The sequence below is a fragment of the Artibeus jamaicensis genome, unplaced genomic scaffold (genome assembly GCF_021234435.1).
Source record: "Artibeus jamaicensis isolate MK-2021 breed Jamaican fruit bat unplaced genomic scaffold, CSHL_Jam_final contig_482, whole genome shotgun sequence".
Lineage (NCBI taxonomy): Eukaryota > Metazoa > Chordata > Mammalia > Chiroptera > Phyllostomidae > Artibeus > Artibeus jamaicensis.
In genome coordinates, this window is record NW_026521857.1 from 14,409,482 (window position 1) to 14,430,957 (window position 21,476).

The following is a 21,476-nucleotide window of genomic DNA, read 5'->3' on the forward strand; positions in this document are numbered from 1 at the left end:
TATGCAGTGTTTAAAAATGCAGATTCCTGAGCATTATTTGTTATCTGCTGAATCAAAATCACTAGGGTAGAATCCTGAAATGTGCATGTTTAACAGGCTTCTCAGGTGGACCTGCTGTTTGCTAAAATTTGAAATATACTATTACCACTGCTTTTTTCCAATTGCATAATACAAATAATTTTACTCGTATATGTATATTATCTATATTAAATTTGAAGAAATAATGAAGAACAGCACAGTTTAAGTCCCACTAAATTTAGATCTTTTAGCACCCTACAGTGTATTTCCCTACTTATAATATAGGTTAAAATGCAAAGGTTTCCAAATATAAATTTTAAAAAATTTATAACTACCCTAACCAGTGTGGCTCAGTTGGTTGGGCTTTGTTCTGCGGACCAAAGGTCAGGGGTTTGATTCCAGGTGAGGGCACATGCCTAGATTGTGGGTTTGGTCACCGGTCGGGTGCCTACTAGAGGCAACTGATTGATGTTTCTCTCCCTCTCTCCCTCCCTTCTCCCCTAAAAAAATCTTAAAAGAAATTTTTTTAATGTGTAAAACCGGGCTTAAACATACCATTTTTAATAAAACCCTACATCCTTTGTGTTGTGCGAAAATTTAGTACATATACACAGGTAATTCAAGCTTACTTCACTTTCAAGTTTGCTAGAGTTTGCAGCTTTCTCTAGCAGTTCTTCTTGAATCAGCTGAAACTGACTAGTTCTGTGGGCCATGTTAACTTTCAAATCAGAATTCTCAGCTTCTATTTGCATCAACTTAGTACGTAGTTCTTCTACTCCAGAAGCAAGTTTTTCCCTTTCTTTTTCATATTGCTTGTTAACAGTAGAATGATTTTGCTCTTTTATACTTTCTGCTGGTAAAAATAAAACTGTTTTATATAAACTTCAAGAAAAAATCCTATTACAATGTTAAAAGATTTCATCATTAAGTTTAGTTTCTGATTTAAAGAACAGTAAAGGGAATAGAGAATGAGACATATATTAAGGTAAGTACAATGAAGGAACATGGAAAGTAAGGTCCTTTCTAAATTGAATATATAAAGTGGGAATAAGTCCTTCTGAACCACTCATTTTTCTAGGCTATTCCTTCAAACTAGAAAAACTATTCCTTTGTAACAGAAAGAGCCCTTCTCCACCTTTAAAAATCCCCTATTTTGGACTTCGGCCAAGATGGAAGAGTAGGTGGAAACACTGTGCCTCCTCGTACAACCAAGTTTAAAGACAACAAAGATTTAGTAACAAAAACTGACAGAAATTTAAACTGTACAGAAGTCTAACAACTAACCATTCAGCCAGACCAGTAAGAGGGGCAGAGTCAGTGGCTGGCAGAGAGGGATCACAGCAGGAAAAAGTGGCTGTACCGACCCAGGTGCGCAGGCAGCGGTTGGCAGATGCCAGGCGTGGGATGGCAATGGGTGGACATAGTGAGGGCTCAAGGCGGTTGGCTGACCATGGTCACACATTCACACGCAGATAAAGCAGGCAAAGGAGCAAGCAGTGAGACAGACCGCGCAAACCAGGGCCCCAACGATGGGAATTAAAGCCTAAAAGCACCAATTGGAAAAACTTTTGGGGTTGAGGTGCCGGGAGAGGCTCCCAGGCTAACAGTTCATTGGAGAGACCCACAGGGTCCTGGAGGGTACACAAGCCCACACACCTGGGCACCAGCACCATAAGGGCCCAATTTGCTTACAGGAAGCAGTGGAGGGGACCGAGATCCGAGAGAGAGCAGAACAAATGCCATTGCCCCTCTCTGACCCCACCCCCACACACAGCGTCACAACCCAGCAACCTGGGTTACCCTGCCCTGGTGAACACCTAAGGCTCTGCCCATCACACGTAACAGGCGCAAACACACCAAAACCTTATGGCTCAAGAAGGAGAACAGCTCAAAGCCCCAGAGTCAACACTTCTAAGCAACCAAGAGATAGCCAACCTATTGGATGCACGGTTCAAAACACTGGTGATCAGGATGCCCACAGAACTGATTGCTTTAGTCACAAATCAGAGGAACAAATGAAGGCTAAATTAAGTGAATGAGAAATGCACAGGGAACCAATAGTGATGGGAAGAAAACGGAGACTCAAATCAATGGAGTGGACCAGAAGGAAACAAAAATGACCAAACGGAAAAGAATGAAGAAACAAGAATTCAAAAAAATGAGGAGAGGCTTAGGAACCTCCAGGACACCTTTAAATGCTCCAACATCCGAATTATAGGGGTTCCAGAAGGGGAAGAAGAACAGCCACGAGTGGAAAACTTATTTGAACAAATAATAAAGGAGAACTTCCCCATGGCAAAGGAAATAGACTTCCAGGAAATCCAGGAAGCTCAGAGAGTCCCAAAGAAGATGGACCCAAGAAGGAACACACCAAGGCACATCATCATTACATTAGCCAAGATTCAAATGAAGGAGAGAATCCTAGAAGCAGCAAGAGATAAGGGGACAGTCACCTACAAAGGAGTTCCTGTCAGAGTGTCAGCGGATTTCTCAAAAGAGACCTTACAGGCAAGAAGGGGCTGGAAAGAAGTATTCCAACTCATGAAATCCAAAGACCTACATCCAAGATTGCTCTATCCAGCAAAGCTATCATTTAGAATGGAAGGGCAGATCAAATGCTTCTCAGATAAGGTCAAATTGAAGGAGTTCATCATCACCAAGCCCTTATTATATGAAATGTTAAAGGGACTTATCTAAGAAAAAGAAGTTAAAAAAATATGAACAGTGAAAGGACAGCAAACTCAGTTATTAACAACCACACCTAAAACAAAAGCAAACTAAGAGGACAGTTAGATCAGGAACGGAGCCACAGAAGTGGAGATCACATGGAGGGTTAGCAACAGGGGAATGGGAGGAGGAAAAGGGGGGAGAAGGTACAGAGAATAAGTAGCATAGACAGTAGGTAGAAAATAGACAGGGGGGAGGGCAAGAATAGTATGGGAAATTTATAATCTAAAGAACTTGTGACACATGGACATAAACTAAAGGGGGGGAATAGGAGGGAGGGATGTACAGGGTAGAGGGGAATAAAGGGGGGGAATGGGACAACTGTAATGGCATAATCAATAAAATATATTTTTTAAAAAAGAATTTTGAAATAATTTTCACTGACTCATCAACCCATAACTTGTAATTAACGTGGTTGATAACAGAAACCAAGTAGCTGGTCATTCGTTTATTTTTTTTTTTAAATTATTTTAAAGAACTCTCATCAGAGGCAGGGTAAAATAAAAAATTTTAAAAATTAAAAAAAAAATCGCCCTGGCTGGCGTAGTTCAGTGGATTGAGCACGGGCCTGTGAACCAGAGGATCGTGGTCCGATTCTCAGTCAGGGCACATGCCTGGGTTGCAGGCCAATTCCCAGCAGAGGACGCACAAGAGGCAACCATATAATGATATTTCTCTCCCTCTCTCCTTCCTTTCCCCTCTAAAGATAAATAAATAAAATCTTTAAAAAATAAAATTAAATTAAATTAAATAAAGAACTCTCATCATAATTTATTTTAAAAATTCAAGAAAATATACTCACCTACTTGACTACCTTTTAGTTTTACAGGTTCTGTTTCTAAACTGTTTAATTTGCCACTTTCTTTGTTGTCATTATGAGAAATAAGACTCTGAGATAACTGATTCGCAGTCAGATTTGCCTGAAGCTTTTGAATTTCCGCCTCTTTTATTGCAAGCTTAATCCTAGCACAGAGAAAAGAAGTAAAAAATTATAAAGTGGTAAAAAATTTTAAACTCAACTATTGAGCAGGATATGCAAACCATTTTATGTCACTGATTGGATTGTACACTGGTTCAGCTACTTAAAAAATTTGGTAATAACCTAGTAAAATTAAAAATGTGCACACCCCATTACCCAGATTTTGACTTTTAGGAATATACACTAGAGAAACTTGTCCATATTGTAGTTAACATGTATAAATACGTTTTTTACAGCACTGTTTGTAACAAATGGAAAAGAGAAACATGGTAAAAATCAATAAGGGAATAGATAAACTGTGACATAGTTATAGGATAGACTCTTACACAGTTATGAAAATTAAACTAACAATAAAGAAACAAATAAATTGTGACAAAGTTATAGGATATACCCTTACACATCTATAAAAACTAAACTAACCACACTAATCCATACATTAATCAATCACTCTACTTACTTTAACATGAATTTTAAAGTGATGCTGAGTGAAAAAACAAACTTACAAACAATATAAACATACAGGATATTTTTGTGAGTACAAACATATGCAAAATGAACTGAAGAATATGTATCCAGTTCATGGTGGTGGACACTAATAAGAAGAATAGGACTAGTGGTAAGAATCAACATGCATCATCTATTCTGTAATGTTTTACCTTTTATTTAAAGAAATAAATTTGAAACAAATATCACAAAACATTAAGAATCGATTCTTAGTTGTGAAAACACAGATATTTGTTAAAATACTCTCTAGATTTTTTGTATATTTTTAATATTTAATTAAAGATCTTACTTTAATTACCAAATTTTAAAACATTGTATTCGCTACAACTTTAGAACCTGAAAATCATACCTTAATTCCGAAATCATCATTTTATTTGCCTCACAACAGCCAATGTAATTGTCTTCCTTGTTTGGCAAACTACTCATCTGGTGCTTAGAAAGAGATGATTTAAAACCAAACATTTCTCTTTTTAACTGTAAGTTTAAAAACAAACATATAAATTTGTAATATCTAGGATGCAATTTTTTATTTAGAACTCCAAGTTTGAAAAATTGTGTGAATTTAATACAAACAACCTAAATGTCCATCAATAAGAGACTGTATAAATATATTATGAAATAGTAAGATAATTGAAAAACTACAATAGTTAAATAAACCTGCATTACTTAAATCATCATGGAGACAACACAACATAAAACTGAGCGAAAAATAACAATGGCACAAGTATCAGTTTTAAAAATGCACTAAACTATATATACATTTTCTAAATGTATATGTATTGGCAATATTTCGAATATGGACAAGAAGTCCATTAATTATTGATAATTTCAGAAGAGTCACTACCTCTGAAGAGAGAGGGAGAAAATTGGATCTGATAGGTACATAAAGAGGCTTCACTTACCTGTAAAATTTTATTCTAAAATATTCTGAAGTAGATATCACAAAATGTTATCCAGATTTAGCAAATTCTATGCTACATTGGTCTCTGTGCTTGAATAATACAGAATTTTTAAATTAGTTGTAAAAAAAGGCAAGGAAGCACTAATGACCACTACCTTCAAAGTATAACCAAAGCACACTTTCTAGAAATGAAAAAAGCTCACATTTCCAAACCATGTTATTCTTAGCACTGCATGAAACACAGGATCAAGCATATATGACCACACCACCCTCAGAATCACATATCAAGTAATTCTTGATACTGAGTAAAATGAAAACATCAATTTAAAATGAATGCTATCTGCATATGATTACAATCAAATTCAAAAGCAAATCTGTGCATTAAAAATATAAGCAAATAATCAATAATCAGCATCCTAGGAAAGTAGATATAGCAGAGGGCTGGAACCAAGAATCACCAGTTTAATTCTGCTACAAGTTATTCACTCCCTTGAGTCTACATTTCTTCACCAATAAAACGATGGTATTGAGTCAAATGATTTCTATGGTCCCTCTCAGATTCATAATCCCATGACAGTTTAAAATTGGTAATCCATACATATGTAAAACAAACCACAACACATTTATCTGTAGCTTTCTCCTGATCTCACCTTTATTTTACACCTATCAGAAACAATTTTCTTTTTTTTAAGATTTTATTTATTTATCTTTAGAGGGGAAGGGAAGGAGAGAGGGAGAGAAATATCAATGTATGGTTGCCTCTTGTGCATCCCTGCTGGGAACGGGCCTGCAACCCAGGCATGTGGCCTGACTGGGAATTGAACCGCAATTTTTTGGTTTGCAGGCCCGTGCTCAATCCACTGAGCTACCCCAGCCAGGGCCAGAAACAAATTTCTGATGCAGGTGTAATTACCTCCTTCCTAATCTCACTTATAAATATGATCATATACATATATAACTCAAAGAGAAAAAGTGGTTGGCTATACCTAAAAACATTTTAATGTTCTTCACCATAAGTAAGTATGTGAAAAGTCGCTCAACATTATTATTAATTAGGAAAATACAAATTAAAACCACAATGTGATACCACTTCATATACACCAAGATGAACAGAATCAAAAAGACAAAGAATAACAAATGTTGGCAACACTGTGGAGAAATAGGACCCCTCATGTTGTTGGTAAGGATGTAAAATTGGGCAGCCACACTGAAAAACATTTAGGCACAAAATTACCATATGACCCAGCAAGTCTATTTCAACTCAAGAGAAATGAAAATATATCCACATAAAGACTTATATGCAAATGTTCATTGCAGTGTTATTCATAATAGTCCAAAAGTAGAAACAATTCAAATGTCCATCTATTAGTGAATAAATAAAATGTGGTATATCTACACAATGAAAAAGCCAATAATAAAAGAAATGAAATATTGATATATGTCACAAAGAACAATACTCAAAAGCATTAAGAATGTGAAAGACAAGATGCAAAATAGCATATACTGTAGAATTTAATTTATGTGAAATGTCAAATAAAGATAAATCTCTAGATGCAAAAAGTAGATTCATGGTTCCCTCACAGCGAAGGTGGGTACAGAAACTTAATTATAAATGGACACAAGGGACCTTCTGGGGATGAAACAAATGTTTGATAACCGGATTGTGGTCACTGTTCTAAAACTTGTAAATGTACTAAAAATCACTGAACAGTACACTTAAAATGGGTAAATTTTGTGGTACATAGATAAGTTACTTCAATAAGACTGTTCTTTTTTAATTGTGTGTCATTCTTATATATAACATCTGAGAGACTGAGAAAGGTTGAAACACCAGAAAGTTGAGCACAAAAAGAAAGCAGAGGGATTAGATAAAATTAGAAAAGAAACTGATGACTGAAAGTACAGATAGAAGAAAAAAACTTAACCTAATAAAACAACCAAAAAACAATGGTCTCTTATAAAGCATGTCAGTAACATTTTCCTTTTCACACATACTTACTGGTAACTGGGACATAATTTTATCCAAACGTCTCAGTTCCACCCTTGAACTTTCTATTTCTTGCTGACATACATCCAGTCGCTCATTCTGTGTTGCAACACGAACCTTTAATTCTCGGTTTTCATTCATTAGAGAAAATTTTTCTCGAAGTATTTTGTCCTTGTCCTCTACATCACTCTCTAGCTTCAAAATAATTTGTCTAGATTCAGTTAGTTGTGCCATGACTTCTGAATTTTTCACCGCCATGACTCTTAATTTTTCTTTTCCATTGTTATTTTCTTCTTTTAACTGCCTATGAAGAAAAAAAAGCACAAAAGTGAAAGTATATACTCATTTGCAATAATCATATTTAGTTAATCTCAGTTATAAAATATTTTAAAGTTTAATTCTGAAATAATAATACCTGCTCATACTTGCCATGCACCTGCTTTCTGCGTGCCAGGCACACACAACTTTAGGTAGCTAGCAACTCCCTCTTTATAGATGAAAAAATTGAGACACAGAAAACTTATGAAACTTGCCCAGTATTTCACAATAAGTAGTAGGGCAGGATAACCCCACTATCTTGGAAGCATTTCTGTTCCTTTTCTAAAACAGGAGATCTAACTAAAAAATCCTGACACAACATTTTGCAACATCAAGAAGGTTTTTGATCATATAAGGAAAAATTATGAAGTACCAGACACAACTCTAAAAGATAAAGTCTAATCAGCCATTAGCAGATTACTAGGCATTAATATTTTCAAATATATTAGAACAATCCAATCTTTAGAACTATTATTTGTATTTCATCAGTTCCCTTTCTCACATTTTTAAGGTCTGAATGTGAGAAGGTTGAACTAGGTGATTCTTCACGATTGAAAGAACACATATTTTACTAACTAGCTAATGTGGTCACACTATACGAACATTATGTTGGTGTTAATTTTCCCCTAACAAATGCAAACCAAAATGTTGATTACATTACATTTACAAAGATATTAATATCAACATACACTTCACTCATTTAAAATCCTAACTTTATTATACCCAGAAAAATTGTTATGAAGCCTACCTTTCTACATAATTTAAGGCCATAATTACAATCTACAAAACACTCCGTTAGGAAATGTTTCAGTTTTTTTCTTTGTTTCCACCCAAAAATCCTTTTTCTACAATAGGATACTGTACCTTAATTTCTCTTTCAGAATTTCAAGGTCACTTTTATACAGACCACACTTTTCCTGTAGCCTTTTATTTTCTTTTTCACAGTCAATTAGATTTTTTTCTAATATTTCTTCTTCAGCTTGAACCTAAAACAATAATTTAAGTGGGCATACTTATACTGTCATAGGTTTTAGGTTTTTCAAACTAAAAAGAAGTGATTTTAGAAATCAGAAGAAGAGTGAGATAGGTACTCCACCCATTTAAGTCCCAACCTTAAAGTAAAGGGAGCAAAGTGAACTTCCTGGACAAAGAGTGGGATTCTACTACCTATTCAGAAATGCTTAAGAGCCTGTGACACAGCAGCACTAGCAAATGGGGTCCTGACCTCACATGGACAAGGTAAGCAACTCATGCAGGGACTCTGTATGAAGTTACTGAAAGCTAACTTGTGCAAATGTTCCAGAGAAGTAATTTTTGACATTTTAGCCACAAAATGCTGCCAGTGAAATCACAGTCCAAAATTTAAAACAAAAGCCAAGCACCCAGGACAGAACGGTGGGAGTAGAGGCCTGGGCAGATCTGCCTCACTTCGTTACCTCTACCTAACTAATAGGCTCTGCTGAACAGTATAAAATTGATAATCCTAAGGAGAGGTATGATAAAACTCATCTCTTATAGGGATGATAATCCTAAGGAGAGGGATAAAACTCATCCCTCTCCTTCCTCTATAAAGTTCTCCCTCTCCTCAAGGATACCCCCCATAAGTTATTCTCCCCCCCTACAGATTATCTTATTAAAAATCCCTTCTACAATATTTCATTCCCACAGGGAACTTCTCCACAGCTTTCAAAACAGTATAATAGCCCTGGCTGGTGTAGCTCATTGGATTGAGTGTGGGCCTGTGAAGCAAGGGGTCACCAGTTCAATTCCCATGCCTGGGTTGCGGGCCAGGTCCCCAGTACTGATGTTTCTCTCCCATTTTCTCCTTCCTGTTCCCTCTCTCTAAAAATAAATAAAATTTTTTTTAAAAAACAGTAATAGTAATTCACACTAAAGATTCTGCAATCAAATAGAACCTTGATTTCTTAAATTTTAATAATAATATTTTTCTTTTACCATTCTACCTTTCTCTAATCAGAATCATTAACTTCGTCTGTTTCAATTATTATCTTAAGATGGAAGTCTCTCATGTTGGTATCTGTTCACCAGACTACTCTTCTGAGCTCATGAATATACAATATGTGGCCTTCCTCCAAACGGGTTTTATTCCCATGTGGTATTACTTGAAGATAGTAAACAAATGTAATAGAGCCGCTATATTACTATGAAAAATCTGATCAGGAACCTTCACTTTCAGAAGCAGAAGTGAGCCCCTCTCAGGGTGGTAGGTCTAGGGAGATCAACTGAAGGCTACATAACCTACTCTGCCTTCATTTTCACTAAGGCGATGGGAACAAATTTCCTGCTTCTATTTCTATAGCTCCAACTTCTGCTCACTCACCCCATCTTTCTCTGTATTTTGTTCCTTTTCTTGCTTCCACTCTTTCCTCTCTTTGGATAAAAATGTTTCTGCTTATTAAAAAAGACTATGAATATCATCCTTAATTAATATTTAGAAATTCTTTATTCCAATGATTTTATTATGAATGAGATCATAAAAATTACTCCCTGCTTTAATCATAAATATATTCTATTTAAGTCTATATTTTTAGAATATGGACAGTAATACAGAACACTGAATTTGTACAACTGCCCCTTACCTTTTCCAGCTTTTCAGCCACATTTTCTTTATAATGTTGGAAAGCTTTACTCAGCTCTTCAGCATTATACAGTGCTTCATTCCTTTGCCGCTCAGCTCTAAAATTTGAAAATGAATAACTAATAAAAACAAAGAATGATCTGGGTTTGAATAGTTAAGTTCCAAAGTAACTTATATTTAATTTTAGGGACTAATCAGAAAGAAGCATATTTCTCTGTACTAAAAAAAAAAATACCAGACTTAAATCACAAAATAAAGAATAAAGATTAGACTATAATAATTTCGTTGCTATGTCAGTATAAAATATAAAACATAACAAAATATATATAAACTTTAAAACATACATACAGTCTTATGTGTTTTATGCAATATTATGCAATATTTTTTCCTCAGCCCTGAAAAGATAGATAAGGGTAGTAGCCTTATATATTAAAAATACTCGGTAAATCCTGTGACCTTTATAAAGGTCAGGTAAATGTTCGAAATGGTATTCTAAAAGACAGTAACTGCTACTAATACAAGATATAAAAATCTGAACAACAAAATCCAACCACTACCAAGCACTGTCTTAAGCCCAACCATGCTGTCTCACCTTTTAGCTGACCCTGACCTTTCATCATATAACACTTTTCACACTGAATGGAGACTACTGGGCTGGAACTTGGTCAATTTCATATCCACATCTAAAACTTTTCTATATCTAAACCCATTTTCATCAAATCCTTCCCAGTATAAGGGAAGTTTAGTGACTCTTCTCTCACCCAAGGTGAATTCCTTTATCTATACTCTGGATCTTAGCTCTTTCCTTTTAGGAACTTACTCTATTTGTATCTTCTGTATATTTTCTCTACTGGCTTACAAAGGCAAGTGAAAGTAACCCTTACTTCCTGAATATGTGGTTCTTAAATTTGGATAGCAGCTGTGCATATTGGAGATGTCTATTTGGTTCCAAAGTTTCAGATAAAAAATAGAAAGAGTTTAAATGATAAGGGCTTTATCCGAAAATCTAAGAGAACATATCCTATTCCTTAATTTGCAAAGCTAGAATTCAGAGAGCAAAGAATACTTGTGTTTCTCACTCAAAGAAACAAAACTCCCATAGATATTGTGCTTTCCTCTGTAATCCTTCCCTTCTAGCCAAACTTATCCACTTTATACTTATCTATTCCTCTTTAGCACCAATTAAAAAAAAAGTCATAACATATTTCAACCACACAGAACAGAATGGATATAAAGTTGGATACTTTAAACCCAATTTTAATGAATCTTAACCCTGCTGTTTTTGCTTCATGTAGACTTTTTATTTAAGCAAATAAAACATTAGACACATTACAGAGTTAAGGTTCCTGTGAATCTTTTCTAAATCCCATTCCCCTGATTTCTTCCACTAAGGTAACCCTAGTAGTACCACTTTTTAAAAAATTACCAAACATGTTGTATATTCTTATGTTAACCCAAACCCACAAATAGTACCTCATAATTAATCTATTCTAAGAGGCAGATGGCGTTCGCATTTTTAATATCTCTAAAATTGATATGTATTTTACGATTCATAGTATCTCAGTTTCATGGTGATATTTTTTCTTAGTGATTACTAAAATAATACTGTACCTTAAAAATCTGTGTAATCATTCATTTAATAAAATATCAGTTTTTCATGTTTTTATATTTTCTGTAAGTAGCATTACACTGTATCCTCCTGCAGACTGCTTTTGCTCCATATTATTCAAGACCTACCTATGTTTACCTATGTGATTATATTTCTTTTTTAAAGATCTATTATATAATATTTGATGGTATTAAAATATAATTTATTTATCCATTTATCAGTTGACAGACACTGAGGTTTTTCCAATAATACAAACAATGCAGTAAACATCACAGTGCACACCTTCCTGACAATATGTCTGAGAGTTTAAGATAAATAAGTAGGAGCTGAATTGTTAGATATTTTCCACAAGGTATTTCAAAATTGAAGGAACTATGTACGTACACCTTCAACTTTATTAAATCTCTTTTAAAAAATTAGTAGAGCAGCTACACTAATTACACTCCCAACCAGAAATGTTTGAGAGTTTCTGTTACACCATGCCCTCACCTATGCTTAGAGAACTAGAATAATAAAATAATAATTCATTTAAGCCTCCCAACAATCCATAATAAAGATAAATGCCAAAAATAAGGTCCTAGGAAATTAAGTAACTTGTCCAAAATTTTACAAGTTACAGTAATTGTAACCTATTTCCAAAATCTCTTTACGTAATATTTTGCACTTCTGACTCTGGCATGGGACTCAATCCAATGGACCCTACAGGCACAGTGTCTGAATTTAAATTCCATCTCTATCATTTCTGTGTAATCTTTTTTTTTAATGTATTTTATTTTATTTATTATTTTTTAAAATTTTATTTAGTTATTTTTCAAGTACACTTTTTTGTCTATTTTTCCCATCCCAGCCTCCCCCGCCCCTTGCTCCCCACCTCCCTCCCATTTCCACCCCCCTTAGTTCTCGTCCCTGTGTCCTTCCTATTTGTTCCACCAAATCCCTCCCCCATTTTCCCCTTAACTTCCCTTCCTTCTCCCCTCTGGTCACTATCCCTTGTTCTCTATTTCAGTGTCTTTGTTTTTTGTTTGTTTTTTTTTCTGCTTGTTTGTTTGTTTTGTTGTTTAGCTTCCTGTTAAAGGTGAGATCATATGGTATTTGTCTTTCAACCCCTGGCTTATTTCACTCAGCATAATGCTTTCCAGTTCCATCCATGTTGTTGCAAAGGGTAGTAGCTCCTTCTTTCTCTCTGCTGCATAGAATTCCATTGTGTATATGTACCACAATTTTTGGATCCATTCATTTACTGATGGGCACCTAGGTTGCTTCCAACTCTTGGCTATTGTAAATTGTGCTGCTATGAACATTGTGGTGCATAGGTTCTCTGATATTGGTGTTTTAGGATTCTTAGGATATAATCCCAGCAGTGCAATTGCTGGGTCAAAAGGCAGGTCCATTTTTATTTTTCTGAGAAAATTCCATACTGTTTTCCATAATGGTTGTACCAGTCTGCACTCCCACCAACAGTGAACTAAGGACCCCTTTTCCCCACAACCCCTCCAACATTTGTTGTTTGTTGCTTTGTTTATGATAGCCATCCTGACTGGTGTAAAGTGGTATCTCATTGTGGTTTTAATTTGCATCTCTCTGATAGCTAATGATATTGAGCATCTCTTCATGTGTCTCTGAATGTTCTGTATGTCCTCCTTGGAGAAGTGTTTGCTCAAGTCCTTTTCCCATTTTCTAATTGGGTTGGGTGTCTTCTTAGAGTGGAGTCGTGTAAGTTCTTTGTATATTTTAGAGATTAAACCTTTGTCTGAGGTATCATTGGCAAATATGTTTTCCCATACAGTTGGTTGTCTTGCTAATTTAATACTATTTTCTTTAGCCATGCAGAAGCTTTTTATTTTGATGAGATCCCATTTGTTTATTCTTTCCTTTACATTCCTTACTCTAGGGGACATATCAGTAAAGAAGTTGCTGCGTGAAATATCTGAGATTTTCTTGCCAATGTTCTCCTCTAGGACTTTAATGGTGTTATGACTTACATTTAAGTCTTTTATCCACCTTGAATTTATTTTGGTGTATGGTGTAAGTCTGTGCTCAAGTTTCATTTTTTTTGCATGTAGCTGTCCAGTTCTCCCAACACCATTTGTTGAAGAGGCTATCTTTACTCCATTTTATGTTACTGGCCCCCTTTGTCGAATATTAATTGACTGTAGAGAGTTGGGTTGATTTCTGGGCTCTCTGTTCTGTTCCATTGGTCTATGTGCCTGTTTTTATGCCAGTACCAGGCTGTTTTGATTACTGTGGCCTTGTAATACAGTTTGATATCAGGTATTGTGATCCCCCCTACTTTGTTCTTTTCTCAAAAGAGCAGCTGCTATTCGGGCTCGTTTATGGTTCCATACAAATTTTCGAAGTGTTTGTTCTATGTCTGTGAAATATGCCATTGGTACTTTAATAGGTATTGCATTGAATCTGTATATTGCTTTGGGTAGTATGGACATTTTGATGATGTTAATTCTTCCAATCCATGAACAAGGTATATGTTTCCATTTGTTTGTGTCTTCCTTGATTTCGTTCTTCAGGGCTGTGTAGTTTTCTGCATACAGGTTTTTTACCTCCTTAGTTAGGTTTATTCCCAGATATTTTATTTTTCTTTTTGCCATATCAAATGGGATTTTTCTCTTTATTTCTGCTTCTGCTGATTCACTCTTGGTATACAAAAATGCCTTTGATTTCTGGATATTGACTTTGTAACCAGCTGTTTTGCCAAACTTATTAATTAGTTTGAGCAGTTTTGGGGTAGAGTCTATAGGATTTTCCATGTACACTATCATGTCATCTGCAAACAGTGACAGTTTTGCTTCCTCCTTTCCTATTTGGATGCCTTTTATTTCCTTTTCTTGCCTGATCGCTGTGGCTAAAACTGCCAATACTATATTGAATAGAAGTGGTGAAAGTGGACAACCTTGTCTTGTTCCTGATCTTAGTGGAAAAGCTTTTAGTTTTTTCCCACTGAGTATGATATTGGCTGTAGGTCTCTCATATATGGCCTTTATTATTTTGAGAAATGCTCCCTGTATTCCCACTTTGCTGAGTGTTTTTATCATAAATGGGTGTTGTACCTTATCGAAAGCTTTTTCCGCATCTATTGATATGATCATGTGATTTTTGTCTTTGCTTTTGTTTATGTGATGTATTACATTTACTGATTTGCGAATATTGAACCATCCTTGCATCCCTGGGATGAATCCTACTTGATCATGGTGTATGATCTTTTTGATATATTGTTGGATGCGATTTGCCAATATTTTGTTGAGGATTTTAGCATCTATGTTCATCAGCGATATTGGCCTGAAATTTTCTTTCTTTGTTGTGTCTCTATCTGGTTTTGGAATTAAGATGATGCTGGCTTCATAAAAAGAATTTGGGAGTTTTCCATCCTTCTGGATTTTTTGAAATAGTCTGTGGAGAATAGGGGTTAGCTTTTCCTTAAATGCTTTATAGAATTCTCCTGTGAAACCATCTGGTCCAGGGCTTTTGTGTGATGGGAGTTTTTTGATTACTGCTTCAATTTCTTTTGCTGTTATTGGTGTATTTAGATTTTCTGCTTCTTTTTCACTGAGTTTTGGAAGATTGTATTTTTCTAGAAATGTGTCCATTTCCCCTAGGTTTTCAAATTTCTTGGCATACAGTTCTTCATAGTAATTTCTTACAATCTCTTGTATTTCTGTGGTATCAGTTGTAATCTCTCCTTTTTCATTTCTGATTGCGTTTATTTGTGTCCTCTCTTCTTTTCTTGATGAGCCTACTTAAAGGCTTGTCTATTTTGTTTATCTTCTCAAAGAACCAACTCCTGGATTCATTGATCCGTAAAATTGTGCTTTTAGTTTCTATATCATTTAATTCTGCTCTAATCTTGGTTATTTCCTTCCTTCTGCTTGCTCTGGGCTGTCTTTGTTGTTGTTCCTTGAGTTCTTGCAGGCATAGGGTTAGGTTGTTTGTTTGAAATGTTTCTATTTTCTTTAGGTAGGCCTGTATTGCTATAAACTTCCCTCTCAGGACTGCCTTCGCTGTGTCCCATAAGTTTTGGGTTGTTGTGAGATCATTTTCATTTGTTTCCAAAAACTTTTTGATTTCTTCCCTAATTCCATTCTTGACCCATTCGTTGTTTAATAGCATACCATTCAGTCTCCATGTTTTTGGGTGCTTTGGGTTTTTTTCTTTGGGGTCGGTTTCTAATTTCAGTCCCTTGTGGTCAGAGAAGATGCTTGGTATGATTTCAATTTTCTTGAATTTTTTGAGGCTCGTTTTGTGTCCTATCATGTGGTCTATCTTTGAAAATGTTCCATGTGCATTTGAAAAGAATGTGTATTTAGCTTCTTTGGGATGAAGGGCTCTATATATATCAGTTAAGTCCATTTCATCTAGGGTGTTGTTTAATGCCACAATATCTTTGTTGATAATTTGTTTGGAAGATCTGTCCATTTTTGATAGTGGGGTGTTCAAATCCCCTACTATGATTGTGTTGCTGTCAATATCTTTCTTGAAGTCCTCTAAGATTTTCTTGATATATTTGGGTGCCCCTATGTTTGGTGCATATATGTTTACAATGTTAATGTCTTCTTGGTGGATTCTTCCCTTGAGTATAATGAAATGACCTTCTGGGTCTCTCTTTATAGCCTTTTTTTTGAAGTCTATTTTGTCTGATATGAGAATTGCTACCCCAGCTTTTTTTTCTTGTCCGTTTGCTTGGAAAACTTGTTTCCAGCCTTTCACTTTTAGTCTGTGATGGTCTTTTGTCCTGAGGTGAGTCTCTTGTAGGCAGCATATGTGTGGGTCATACTTTCTTATCCATGCAGCTATTCTGTGTCTTTTGATTGGAGCATTTAATCCATTTACATTTAAGGTTATTATTGATAGGTACTTATTCATTGCCATTTTTGTACCTGTGTTCCTCTCTGTCTCCCTCTTATCCTTCCTTCCCTTAAAGCAGTCCTTTTAGTATTTCTTGTAGAGCTGGTTTGGTGGAGGCATATTCTTTTAGACTTCTTTTGTCTTGGAAGCTCTTTATTTGGCCATCTATCTTGATTGAGAGCCTTGCTGGGTAAAGTAGCCTTGGTTGTAGGCCTCTGGTTCTCATTACTTGAAATATTTCTTGCCATTCTCTTCTTGCTTGAAGTGTTTCCATTGAGAAGTCGGTAGCTAACCTTATTGGGGCTCCCTTGTATGTTATTTCTTTTTTCTCCCTTGCTGCCTTTAAGATTCTCTCTTTGTCTTGGAATTTTGCCATTTTGATGATGATGTGTCTTGAAGTGGGCCTCCTTGGGTTCCTCTTGGTTGGGACTCTCTGTGATTCCTGGATTTGTGTGACTTTTTCTTTTGTCAAATTAGGAAAATTTTCTCTCATTACTCGTTCAAATACGTTTTCTATCCCTTGTTCTTCTTCTTCTCCTTCTGGTATTCCTATTATTCGGATATTATTACGTTTCCTATTGTCTTGCATTTCTCTTAATCCCTCTTCATTCTTTCTGAGCCTCTTTTCATTTTCTTGCTCTTTCTGTGAGATGCTTTCTACCTTGTCCTCCAACTCACTAATCCTATCCTCTGCTTCATCTATCCTACTTTGGAAACTTTCTACTGTGTACTTCAATTCGGAAATTGTATTCTTCATTTCCTCTTGTCTCTTGCTGATAGTTTCCATTTCCTTTTTGATGTTGCTGTAGTTTGCAGAGAGATCATTATAGTTCCCCTGTAGTTTCTGGTAGTTCACTGTGAGCTCTTTGAACTTCGTAATAACCAGTGCTTTGAATTCACTGTCTTATAGTTGATCAGCGTCTATTTCATCTAACATTCTTTCTGAAGTTTCTGCTTTTTCTTTCATTTGGGGATTGTTTCTTTGTCTTCCCATTGTTTGAGACTCTTCTAGTTAGTCTCTGCTTCCAAAATTGATCTGTTCTGAAACACTGGTTTTATGGTGTAAACTTCTGTGGTATGATCCTTGTGAAGTTCTGTGGTGCAGACTCCTTGAAGTTTCTTGATGTTCTTAGTCTCCACCTGCACTCATGCTGGTCCTCGCGCTGGTCCCTGCGTTGGTCCCCTACCACTGCTGAATGTCCCGGCTCTAGTAGCCGCCTCCTCAAGCACCCAGGCCCGTTACTACGGCAGTGGCATAGAGGCTGGGAATGTCCCGGTTCCCGTATCTGGCTCTCTCTGCCGCCCAGGGCCGTCACAGGGGCTTGGAGTGTCCTGGTTTCCGTACCTGACTCCCCGGCGTCTAGTCCTGTCTCTATGGCAGTGGCACAGAGGCTTAGAAAGTCCCAACTCCCGTACCTGATTCCCCAGTGTCCAGTCCCTTCGCTATGGCAGCAGAACAGGGGCTGAGACAGTCCCAGTTCCCGTAGAGGGATCCTCTGCCACCCAGGGCTGTCTCAGGGGTTTGGAGTGTCCAGGCTTCCGTACCTGACTCCCCGGCGTCCAGTCCCGTCGCTATGGCAGCGGCACAGGATCTGAGAACTTCCCGGCTCCCGTAGCTGGCTCCTCTGCTGCGTCACAGGGGTTTGGAGAGTCCCGGCTTCCGTACCTGACTCCCCGGCGTCCAGTCCCGTTGCTATGGCAGTGTGCGAACGTCCCGGCTCCCGTAGCTGGCTCCTCAGGGTCCAGGCCTGTCTCTTTGGCGGCGTCACAGGGGCCTTTGGTGTCCCAGCTCCTGCAACTGACCCTTCCGTTGCCCAGGCCCGTAGCTATGGCATTGGCACAAGGGTGTCCCCGCTCCGGTTCCTGACTCCTCTGTCTCCCAGGACCGTCACAGGGGCTTGGAGTATCCGGCTTCCGTACCTGACTCCCCGGCTCCCAGTAGCTGACTCTGCCGCCGTCTGGTGTTTCAGTGTCGGTCACAATCTCTGGTCTTTTAATTTCATAAATGCTGGGTAACCGATGGTTTATTGTGCTGTTTCTCTGTAGATCTGCCAGGATTTTCACCCATGAGTACAGGAGCTAGTATCAGCTCCATCTTACTCCGTCGCCATAGTTTTTTCATTATTTTCAAAAGCTTCTCTTGCTTCTTCGAATGTGCAGACTTCTTCTTTGCATTCGCGTTCAATGTTGCCCTGTCTTATTTCTTCGAAAAGTCCATTTGCTCTTGGGTAGCGTTTTAGTACTGAATTGGCTTTTTCTCCAGTGAGAAAAATCCTCCCCATGTTTTCTTGTGGTCCTCAGGAGATTCCTGGATGATGATTCCCCTCACCCACTTCCACCACCACGCACTCTGCTTCCCACGCGGCTGGGGCCGCCGGATACTCTCAGGCAGCACGGCCAACCCCTCTACTTCCCGTCTAGCCGATTTCTCCTTACGGGACCAAAAGCTCCCGGGACAGCCACCCACACACACCCCAAGTCCTCTTGTGACGCTCAGACCGAACCTCGTTCCTCAGCTGCGAACCCCACGCGGCCACCTCACCGCGCGCCCCGCGACTCTACTCCGTCTGTGTAATCTTGACTTCTCTCTAATTCAGTTTCCTCATCTGTAAAATGAGGATATTATTTGATAATCACTAAGCTAATTATCAAATTAAAAACTTTTTCCAATCTAATAGTGTGAAATAATTACAGTTTTACAACCTCACTGAAGTTTTGATTTGCAGTTTTGATGATAGTAAGGCTGAGCAATTTTCTAAGTTTTATTGGCCATCTGGGTTTCCTGTCCTTTATCTGCTTAGTGCCTTTGATCTTTTATTACTGGATTCCCCACCCCCTTTTTTTTTAACTAATGACTTTGTTTATAGACTTTTTAAAAAATTTATTTATTTATCTTTAGAAGGGAAGGGAAGAAGAGAAGGAGAGAAATATCAATGTATGGTTGCTTCTGGTGCATCCCCTGCTGGGAATTGGCCCCTGCTGGGAACTGGCCTGCAACCCAGGCATGTGCCCTGACTGGGAATCAAACCGTGATCTTTTGGTTTGCAGGCCTGTGCTCAATCCACTAAGTTACACCAGCCAGGGCTCCCTCTTTTCTCTTATTGATTTGTTAGAGTTCCTTCTCAATCCTGGATACTAATCTTTGTGAATTAGATTATCTGCAAATATTTCCCCAAGTATCTCTCCTGTCCTTTACACTTCTTAAATGATGTGCTTTGCAGAACAGAAAGTTTTTAATTTAATGGAGTTAAAATTTGGCAATCTTTTCCTATAATATTTATGCTGTCCGAGTTTCATTTAAATACATTCTTCCCTACCATGAAACATAATGGAAACAATCCCCCTACATTTTCTCTGAAAGTTTTACTTTTCACAACTGGGTTTTTAATCCATCTGGAATCCTTTTAAATGTGCAGGTAAAGTATGAAGCAGGAATCTAATTTAATTTTTAAAATCAATCCTCCCAGCATCATTTTTTGAACTTTTTGTTCTAAAATGTTCAAATTGTTACACCCTGAATGTAGATTCACCAATTTTTCACAGCTTGCCACAACTGCTTTGTCTCTCTCACTGGGTGGGTTTTGTTTTTTTTTTTTTTTTTGCACAGAACTATACTCCAGAATAATTACTAACCTTCACCCTTAAAAAACACTAGTATGTATCTCCTCAGATCATGGACACTGCCTCATATAACCACAACACAACTATCAAATTCAAGAAATCTAAAACTGATATAACACTGCCTTGGCCGTGAGGCTCAATTGTTGGAGCATCGTCCCATACACCTAAAGGTTACAAGTTCGATTCCTGTTCAGTGAATATACCTAGATTGCGGGGTCAATCCCCAACTGGGGCACATATGAGAGGCAACCAATCAGTGTTTCTCATATCCACGATCCTCTCCCTCTCTGTCTCCCTTCCTGTCTCTCCAAAATAAAACATATCCTTGGGTGAGGATTTAAAAACATAAATAAATAATAAAATTGATATACTATTACCTAATTACATTTCATATACATTTCATCAATTACTCCGATAATGTTTTTATAGAATTTTTTTCTGATCCAGAATCACACACTGTTTTTAGTGATCAAGTTTCTTTAGTCTCTTTAATTTGGAACATATATATACATTCATTAAATCAAGATTATTATCATTCACTTCAACTTCTTACTTTTTTTTGTTTATTCCAATAATTCCTAGAAAATGTTAATGCTCTGTATAATATTTGTTTTCTACTTAAATTTTGTCATTTTCTTTATATATATTGTGATTAGATTATTAGATACATGGGAGTTTAGAATTTTATAGCTTCCCCCTTGTTACTTAAACATATATGTATTATACGAGTTATTTTTAACTCTAGTAATGCTTATTGTACTTAAATTTATTCTGTGTGATATTAATATAGCTATATCTACTTGAGACTATTTGCTTGAAATATATCTTTCCATCCCTCTGCTTTAACTTTTATGTGTCCTTATGATTTAGGTATGTCTCATATAAATAGCATAAAGCTAAACAACCTCTGCCTTTGTAGTGGCTTTTTAACCCATTATGATGAATCTTCTGTACCCCCAAAAAATACTTTTGAAAAGATTTCAATCTTTCCATTTCAGAATGTCAATATTCATTCTAGCCCTTCAAAAACTCCAGAAGTCTCCATGTCACACCTCAACCTAAAAATCTTAATTGCCTATTTATGCTTTCCAGGTTAAAATACAAATCTTTCAGCATAACACAAAAAGCTATATACAGTCTGGACCAAGCCTGTCTTTCTTGCCTTATATTCTATTACACCTACCCATTTGTAAGTACATAAAACTCCTTAGTGTTCTTCAGCAATGATACTCTTTTATATTTCCATGCCTTTGTATATGCTGTCCAGACCGTGTCCATGCCCACTTACCATGTGAAAGCAAAGTCAATACTTTCCCCTAAAACCCACCTTATTTAAGTTTTACAGAGACTGCCTTT

The 21,476-nt window shown here is 36.9% G+C and overlaps 2 protein-coding genes across 4 annotated transcripts in view; both read right to left on the minus strand.

Annotated features, from left to right (window-relative positions):
• CCDC18 (coiled-coil domain containing 18) overlaps positions 1 to 21,476 on the minus strand; it is a 126,720-nt gene that overhangs the window by 88,590 nt on the left and 16,654 nt on the right. The window contains exons 7-12 of one of the 3 annotated variants that reach the window (XM_037162041.2): positions 10,035 to 10,131; positions 8,299 to 8,420; positions 7,129 to 7,420; positions 4,578 to 4,702; positions 3,548 to 3,708; positions 648 to 868 (exon numbers count right to left, since the gene is read on the minus strand). In XM_037162041.2, coding sequence (XP_037017936.2) covers positions 648 to 868; positions 3,548 to 3,708; positions 4,578 to 4,702; positions 7,129 to 7,420; positions 8,299 to 8,420; positions 10,035 to 10,131 — 1,018 coding nt within the window. Of the gene's footprint in view, positions 1 to 647; positions 887 to 3,547; positions 3,709 to 4,577; positions 4,703 to 7,128; positions 7,421 to 8,298; positions 8,421 to 10,034; positions 10,132 to 21,476 lie in introns of all 3 variants that reach the window. The other 2 variants (XM_037162042.2, XM_053668272.1) reach the window with 2 other exon arrangements.
• Positions 18,614 to 18,864, minus strand: LOC128627887 (transmembrane gamma-carboxyglutamic acid protein 1-like; the record flags this gene model as incomplete). The annotated part of the gene is made up of 1 exon (XM_053668227.1): positions 18,614 to 18,864. A coding segment is annotated over exon 1 (168 nt), but the record flags the coding sequence as incomplete, so codon positions are not given.